This window comes from Juglans microcarpa x Juglans regia, chromosome 7D (genome assembly GCF_004785595.1).
Source record: "Juglans microcarpa x Juglans regia isolate MS1-56 chromosome 7D, Jm3101_v1.0, whole genome shotgun sequence".
Classification (NCBI taxonomy): Eukaryota; Viridiplantae; Streptophyta; class Magnoliopsida; order Fagales; family Juglandaceae; genus Juglans; species Juglans microcarpa x Juglans regia.
This window is the reverse complement of record NC_054606.1, coordinates 4,462,332-4,471,588: the sequence shown is the minus strand read 5'-3', so window position 1 is coordinate 4,471,588 and position 9,257 is coordinate 4,462,332. Positions and strand designations below refer to the sequence as shown.

Sequence of the window (9,257 nt, the reverse complement as noted above, 5' to 3'; positions counted from 1 at the left end):
AAAAACTATCAAATGTGGGGTATAAGAATGAATAGTAACTTATGTAAAGTAAAATCGAAATTAGCATGCCACTCGAATTTTTTTATTTAAGATAAAAAAAAAATACTGAAAGAAGTCTATTACACACAACATTACATGAATGAAATCTGTGTGAGAAACCTGCGAATCCTGAAATAAAATATTATTTAGTAAGCAAATAAATATTTTTATTTTTTTAAAAGGCACGTTAATCGAAGTCACAGCAAATCTAGAGAGGACCCATTAACCAAGGCATTTATAATGTATATTTTACCACATGGGCGTTCTTATTGGTCAATTGGAGAGACAGATACGTAAGGAGCACTTCTGAACCTCTGGTATGGCAATCGGTACAAGGGTAGCCATCAATTATTCAGTATTCAATTACAGGGACCCTTACCATCTATATCTCCTTTTTTCTTTCTTTTCTTTTTATTGGCTTTAGATATTGTGGACCTTCGGATTTGACTCCCCATTCATGCTTCTTGTAATGCACGCCAATTCACATCCCGGGTGTTCTGCATAATTCTGCATCAAACCGTGTGTATAGATGATATTAGTCTCCCTGCTGCCTCCAAAATATTAAATATTTATGCCAAATTAACACTGTTTGAAGGAAAAAGGAAAACAGAAAGAGCATAAGATCACAGAAACAACGTTTCTTTGCAGGCTTGCATGAGTCATAGCCTACGTTGCTATGACTTCCTGGCGATATCTCCATCTACGTGAGAAGAGAGAGAAAGAAGAATTACAACATATCCTTTCCCTAATATCCTATTCTTCTTAGGTTATTTGTTTTTTCTTTCTTCCTTTCCTATTTAACTTCATCACCACACTACCTTTTCCCTTCCCCCCCCCCTCACCTCCTCTCTCTTCTTTCACTGAGCTTTTGGTTGGCTTTTACTTCACCAAACAGATTCTCCCTTCCCTCACCCAACTCTTCCCATTTACCTCAAATGCAATCATATTGAGCCCACATTCAATCATTCCAACACCCTCTTCTCTGCTCCTCTTTGCCACACCACCTTTCTTTTATTAACTCCTAAACTAGCAATAGGACCCCAAGACTTCCAACTGGTTAGAGCTTTAGCTGGTGAATCATCAGTTTAAGCCCCAAATAGATCCCAATTAGCAATAACTTTCCTGGATTTATCCTCTCTTTTTCAAGTGTTTCTCAATGGAGAACGAGTTTTTTCTTAATGCAGGAGTCCCTCCGTCGCTTCATTTTGAATCGTCAGCTTCAATGCCCATGTGGCACTCTCTTTCATCCGCCATGGAAATTCAAGGGACCGAGGTGAATTGCTTGTCCGAGCAATCCCAAGATTGCTTCTTGAATCCTAACTGGGAAAAGTCAGCGGATCATGGCGTCCACTTCGATTCAGCCCTGAGTTCAATGGTGTCCTCACCTGCAGCGTCAAATACCAACTTGTCCAATGACAGCTTTGTGATTAGGGAGTTGATTGGGAAGCTGGGAAACATTGGCAATTCTGGGGACATCTCGCCGCATTCTCAGCCCTTGTTAGCTTCTTACATTGGTGGAAATACCAGTGCCAACACTTCCTGTTATAGTACGCCTTTGAATTCTCCTCCAAAGCTAAACGTGCCGAGGATGGATCACTTGGTAAAAGAAAACTTACCCAGCTTGGGAAAATCGATGCCTTTGAATTCCAGTGTGGCAGATTTCTCTGCTGACCCTGGATTTGCTGAGAGGGCTGCCAGATTCTCCCGCTTTGGTAGCAAGAGTTTCAATGGTCGGACGAGCCAATTCGGGATAAAGAATACTGATGTCCCTTGTAGATCGTATCTACCAATGGATACTGAGGGGCTCCCCGAGTTTCGAGCAGTCCTTCTCTGAACGCACTCGGATCTCAAATGGGTGCCCAGGAAAACAACAATTCCCCATTGCAGGATCGGACTGAATTGGCGAATTCTCAAGAGGAATCCACAGTCTCTGAACAAATTCCAAAAGGGGAGACAGGGTTGAAAGGTTCCAACGATGTGAATTCCAGGAAAAGAAAAACGGCTTCCAAGGGTAAAGCAAAGGAGGCTACAAAGGTATAGATCAGCAAGTCAATTTTATCCAATTTTCCGATTTTGATTTAGTCGAGCATTTGTAAAACTTGGGAGTGCTTTGATTTCAGGCGGAGGAAGCTAACGACAAGTCGAATGCAAAGAGATGCAAGACGACTGAGGCAAATGGAAATGAAAATGGCCCTGTAAAAGCAGAGGAAGAAACTAAAGGAAGTATTAGATGTGCAGGGGATGAAAAACAGAGCAAGTCTAGTACAAAGCCTCCTGAGCCTCCCAAGGACTACATTCATGTCAGAGCAAGAAGGGGTCAGGCAACCGACAGCCATAGCCTCGCCGAAAGAGTAGGAACTTATTTTTCAATTCTCTTCAAATCTTCATAATATGTCATGCCGAACTTCGCATTTGACATTTGGTTGTTTTCGACAGGTCCGAAGAGAGAAGATTAGCGAAAGGATGAAGCTTCTGCAAGATCTAGTGCCTGGTTGCAATAAGGTGGGAGAAAATCGAGAATTCTGAACACAAAAAACAAATTGCATGAAATATTTCGTGTATTAATCTATGGCCTTCGATTTCCCAATTCAGGTCACAGGAAAAGCACTTATGCTCGACGAAATTATCAACTACGTCCAGTCATTGCAACGTCAAGTCGAGGTAAATTAAACTCTGGTCAAATCAACAGTTTGTGTTCGTGTTCGTGATTTTAATATGAGTTCCCTTGCTGATTAATATGTTTATTTTGTTGCAGTTCCTCTCCATGAAATTGGCTTCTGTCAATACCAGGATGGATTTCAACATGGATAGTCTGATGATCTCCAAAGATGTAAGCTCCTTCTCATGACGCAATAGCTTCTTTCATTTTCTATACATTCCAATTCTCCTGACTTCAAATTTCTCGGCATTTTGTGTATAGATATTTCGATCAAACAACCCTTCTCCACACGCAATATTCCCATTAGATTCCTTGGCATCAGCTTTTTATGGTCATCATCCCCAGCAAAATCCGGCACTGCATACCAACGTATCTAATGGGACAGCGACCCAATGCCCAGTGGACCCATTAAATACTGCGCCATGCCAAAGTCTTGGCGTGCAATTACCACCACTCAATGGATATAGCGAGAGTGTCTCTCAAGTAAGTGAATTTTTTCCACACACACCTCTCTCGAGTCTACAAAATTTTATTATTTCTCTCGTCTAACTCCCCTTTCTTTGGTCGTTTTCAGTACCCAATGTACGGCGAAGATGACCTGCAAACCATTGTACAGATGGGTTTTGGTCAAAATACCAGCGGGGAAACAGGAATATTGCAGCCACGAAGCTTCCATGGTGAGGATAAAAAAAAAAAAATTAATCAAGGCAATCAGTTTTTCCTTTGAATGTTTTTATTTATATGCACAATATCGATCGTGACCATGTTAAGTATTCTGATTGCAGTCTCAGATCAAGCAACGCATACGAAAGTTGAGCTCTGATTGCACCAGTCACTAATTGTTGGCTGTTGTAGTATATACAAGACAACAACAGATTTAATTCGGATTTTTATTCCATGAACCACTAAGCCAATTCATCTGTAGGTCTCATGAAGTACTCAACATTTTTTTCCCCTTTATTTTAGTGTTATATTATCCTGTCAATGTGATTTTGTTGTCCAAATTTTTTGAGGTGTTTCTATTTTATTCTCTTTAGAAGTATCAAGTGTAAAATCCCAAAATCAGAAATGTCTTTTGGTGCAGAAGTATTAAAAGCACCACATGTAAGATATAGCAATTACAGTGCTAATTAGAGAGGAAGAGTTTTCTTTTCTAACTACCACCTTTCATTATCCATCCTGTTGGATATTTTGTCTTTATGTATCAAGAACATGACATCAATTCTACAAAGAATTTGGCAATTCTACTTATAAATTGCATTTGGGTCATGTCAATTGCACACTGTTTAACTGCTAAATCATGTAATCTAGTAGATTTGATTCTGTCATGGGTTGTAACCAGCTGTGTAAGTGGGGGCTTTGCACTATGAAAAAAGTCTAATTTGAAGGATTAAGACATTTGATTTTATCTTGACATGGGTTCAACAATCATGATTTCTGCCTTTGGTAATCTTCTGTTCCCTCTTTTTACAGTGCACAATAAATAAATAAAATAAAAACTAATTAAATCAAGGAAAGGTTAGAAGTTAGAACCATCACTCCTTTAAGAAAAGTTTTCTTTTTTTTTGTTTTTTTAATATATATAATATACAAAGAGCATCAAAAGGAATCCCAGGTTGGCAGTGGTGAGATTCTGACTAGGCCCATTGAATCAAATCACATTTATAATCTTACCTTCTTTTTAAAAAAATAATATGAATATAGAAAAGGATATGCAGTGGAGTTCAGGTTTGTAAAGATACTTAAAAAAAAATGTGGCCAATCAGCCTTTTTATAAGAGACTGTTAGTTGAATATCCAGTTTCTGGGGTTCAGCAAAAGATTTCTGCACTGCAGTCTTCAACATTATTATATTGGAGGGTCTATTATTGATATGCAGATTAGTGTAATTTAATTACAAGAAAGATGCTTTGAATGTGGAGCTGTATATAAAATATTTACATAATAATTCATTTAATAATGCATACCTATTTAGTATACCAAAAAACAAGTATAAAATATATTCAGCAGTAATGATAAGAAAATATTTAAAGACAGTAGTGGATGCTCATGTGACAGTTCTGTCTCTTAAAAGTTTAAAAAGGTCCAATCATAATGTTACCTCTCTAGGGATTAGTACCCGGCTATATACTACTTTATTTATTTATTTTCTAAATCAATTTCCTTGGCTGTTTTATTGATGCTTTGGTGGCCTAAGCTAGATTAATATTCCTTAAGATTTTGGAGGAAAAAAACTAGTGAGGTTAGGACGAGTGGTGACTCAATACAAATTGAGATTTAAGGTAAAATTTAAGTGAATAATTTGTAATTATAATATAATAAAATATTAATTGTTATATGAAATATTTTAAAATTTTTTAATAAAACGAGATTTTATTTAAAATCTTTAAATTCAATTTTCATAAATTTATATTTACAACAATAATTTAAAATGAGATCTTAATATAAATTTTGTATCTCAATTTAGTAAAATCTTAAACGAATTATTTAAAATAAATAATTCATTATATTACTTATAAAAAAATCATTGCATTAAATATTAAATTTAGTATTATGGAGCCATGCACACATTGAAAATTATAAAAATAATTTAAAATTTTATTCAATAAAATGGATTTTATTTAAAAAAATAAATAAATAAAAAGGATCTCTTTTTTATTTTTGAGAATCTTATATAAAGTAGGGCCCTTATGCAATGACTTAAATGGCTTCACTATTGAGCTCGCCCTGAGTTAGGTCTGCATATGATATTGATCATCGAGGTCCTAAGTACTCTCTCGCTTCGAACGCTTGGAATTTTGGTTAAATGTGAAATAATTAACATGAGCATGCAGTTTTTTTCGACTTTTCCAGGAAAGTTCACCGTTTCGTTTCAAAAAATAGGTCACCAAGTCATGAAAAAGTAGCTTTAGTTAATGACTTTTACAGCTGCATGCATCTTGAGTTGAACACGATATTGATTGATGGTTGTAGTAACCTAGCTAATTAGATTAGGGAATTTTGCACTTTGCAGCTAAATTGTCACATCAAAACCCTGAAATCAACGTCCTTGATTGAATGTAAAAGCTTCGACTCTCCACGAATCGGATATAGATTTTCCCACCAAACGATGAGAATAATACAAAGACTACCCTACCATTAAAGGATGTGATCTGTGAAAGATATAAAGGACAGTGGTTGTTTCAAGAGTACTATAAGTAGTGATCATTTTGAAAGGTATCTTATAACCAAATTGTCACTGTTCAATCAACAACATCATGCATTAGGGTCTTTTTTTTTTTTTCTACCACTGATCTGTTATTTTTCATGATCTGGGTCTTTTTTCTTTGAACTTAGGAAGAAACTTTTTTATTTTATTCTTTTTAGGATTTCAATAAAAAAAAAAAAGGAACATTTTTAGGGTTTCAACTTTGGTTGGTGTTTTCCTTAGTAGGGGGAGAAAACACAGGCTCGTGCTGAGAACCATCATATTTTTCACCAACCATGCATTATTATTTCATGCTCTACAACTCATGTAAGCGTGTTTTTGTTTTTCTCATGCATTCAAAGGTTGATCATCTATCTCTCACAATCATATACCGAAAAGTTTTTTCAACTTAAGGAAATCTTGTCAGGACAGTAGTGCATAATATATAGATATCATGCAATATCACCGTCACTCGTGTTTTAAATTTTAATTTCTATCACTTGCATGGATACGGTGGCAAAGCCACGTATAGATCAACGGTGGCCGCCAAAAGTTAATTCCGAAAATTTTCTTGCGTCTTAAAAAACTCTTCCCTTTTAAAAGTCGTCCTTGACTATTTTACTAAAATTTAGGTACATTTGGAGAGTAGAATGAGAATAAAATATTATTTTTTAATATTATTATCGCTTTAGAATTTAAAAAAATTAAATTATTTATTATATTTTATGTAAAAATTTTAAAAAAATTATAATGACTAGATGAAACACTCTAACTGTCCAAACGGGGCCTAGAGTAACTCTTATAAATATTATAAAAAATTAGAGTGGCCCCCTTGACACATTTGTTTTAATAAAACAAGTCATATTTTATTTTCGAAAAACTTAAGTGCTTTTTCTAAGATATATTTTTGTTTGGGTCCAAATCTAAACATGATATCAAGATTTTTCTAAAGCTAAAAAATATTGGTCACAAAAACCAATTCTCTTCAAGCAAATAAATCATAAATATACTTTTAAAACTCGTAACGTCCGTCTGACTAATTACAGTCTTGCTATTCTGCCGTATGAAGTATATCGCTGGAGTTACCCCATTGATATGGCACCATCACTACTGCTCTTATTAAAAGAGTTATATTCAAAATAAAATAGAGTTTGAAAATATAAAAATATGGATAGTATTACATTTTTATATCTATACTGCAATCAGAATTTTTTTATACTACCATTGATCAATATTCCATTAGCGCCATTATATGGGAACTTAATTTTCGACCCCTTTTACTAGTTGGATATATGAATAATATTATATATAATTGTAGAGTACGCAATCGTCACGTGATTATTTTAAAAAAGAATAGAGTTTGCTTATTTTGGAGGTGGGCTTGAAAACGTGAAACGCGTTCTAGGGGTCCCACGTAAGTAGGAAGAAGAACTAATCTATCTCGTACTGAGAAACTGAGCGAGTTTTCTTTCCATCATCGTCAAAGTTAAACCCCCATGCATGACTGTGGTCCATCAAGCAGTACTACAACGAGCTTCACAAGAAAAGCAAATACCTAATGAAAGAAACAAGAAAACTCGCTGGAAAAGCCTACTTTCTGATCTGTCTTAATTAAGTAGACTCTCAGCACCCTTCGATCCATCTGCGCTAGCTGTTAAATCACAGCGACACAGAAATTCTTGATTCGGGCACATGATGTTAATTTCTTCTATTAAATATCAGAAAAATTATTTATACACAATATTTTTATAATATTTTATATAATTATGTTTTAAATAAGAAGTATTTTTATAAAATATTTTCTAAAAATAATAGTATTTTATAAAAATATCTTATTTTATAACATTATTATATAATGTATTGCGTAATGTGACGTGGATATGATTGCTAAAAATATTAACCCGAGAGTCTAAACTGCATTCCCATTGTCGGCGCGCAGTTCAAGATTTTGACACCTGATTTCTATGTTTGTGACATGACATGTGGACAGTGGGGATCATTAGTGCTTCGACAATGTGAACTTATGAAGATGACCAGTTGATTATAATCTAATCATCATCTGCTCAGGTTTACAAACTCGATCTTAAACGATACTGATATGAACGCGTTCTGACTTGAAACAATAGAAATCATGATCCCCCACCGATCGTTGAGATTCTAGAGGAGCTATGATATCTTCTGGATGATCAAGTTACTTGCTAGCTAGCTTAAGGAAATTTGAGAGAATACCGTATGCTCCTTTTGATGCAGGAGAATATCCTCTTTTAGAGAAAATATATACCCTCGAGTTCTTCGTATCGAAGGGTTTCGAGTATGAGAAAGTTAGATATATAAAGTGGGTTCTAGGTATCTTTCTTCCACTTGAGGCCTCAAATGATCTTTTTCCTTATATGCAGTACTACACTATAAAAAAACTGCTTATTTGTGACAAATTATTTTTAATAAAAATAATTATTTTCTGTTATAATCAGTCTGATTTTATCGTAAATAGTCGTTATCGTCACAAGTAATCCATCATAAATGCTTATTTTTTTTATCGTACTAGTTGGACTAATGGCATATAAATATTTTGGAACTACACTAAAAAATATAATTAATATTTCATAATAGATTATTTAATAGAAAGTTTGTGAAAAAAGAAAACATTCATGTCCATAACCAGTCCCTTACCTTATACGATAAGTTCGCATTAATGAAGGTTTGTCCGCCTTGAAACAAGTCGCGCGTGGCCCAAAATGGCGTCTTCTTTCCTGGGTCCAGTAGAGACCCAAAGTTTCTGTCCAGTTCGCCACTATATATCAATGGGCCTTATAAGTTAAGGCCCATTCATATACCCAAGGGAAAGACATGTGCCTAAGTTGTCCAGCATTGAACAGAAATTGTGAAGCTTAAGATAGTTCGAGTGTCAAGTTATAGTGGGCCCCATCCTATATTCCATCCAATATTTGCAAGGATGAATCTATCCAACACTTGCTGGATAGCTGCATAAAGAGAATTGTGTAACACAACACAATAAAATAACATTGAATTGCTCCAGTCAAGGGAGCTCCTTCAAGGAAATGAGAGGTAAAGATAAAATGAGAGAGAGACAAAGAAATTTCTATATCATTCCAGATTCATTTCTTACACTATCCAGTTGAATATGTATATACTCTCATGACGACTTTACGGAAAGCCAAGAAAAGGCCATGGGCCTTTTGAGTTCAAACTAACAACAATTAAACATAAGTGAGAATATAAGCAATTGGGCTTAACTAACACCACCCTAGCCCATATTAAGAAATACAATAAAACTAAGCAAAAGACATTAGCTATCCAAGCCCATAGAAGCCACTGAGCCCAACCCTCTAATTCTTTATTGCCCCAAACCAAA

General features: G+C 35.1%; 1 protein-coding gene across 1 annotated transcript; it reads left to right on the top strand.

The window, feature by feature from the left end:
* Positions 1–665: 665 nt before the first annotated feature.
* LOC121240050 (transcription factor bHLH62) lies at positions 666–3,967 on the top strand. The gene is given in 9 exon segments (XM_041137496.1): positions 666–1,841; positions 1,844–2,073; positions 2,160–2,390; positions 2,476–2,541; positions 2,632–2,700; positions 2,795–2,869; positions 2,960–3,181; positions 3,273–3,375; positions 3,484–3,967. Coding segments are annotated over 9 exon segments (1,680 nt in total). The 5' UTR covers positions 666–1,195; the 3' UTR covers positions 3,522–3,967.
* Positions 3,968–9,257: the final 5,290 nt, after the last annotated feature.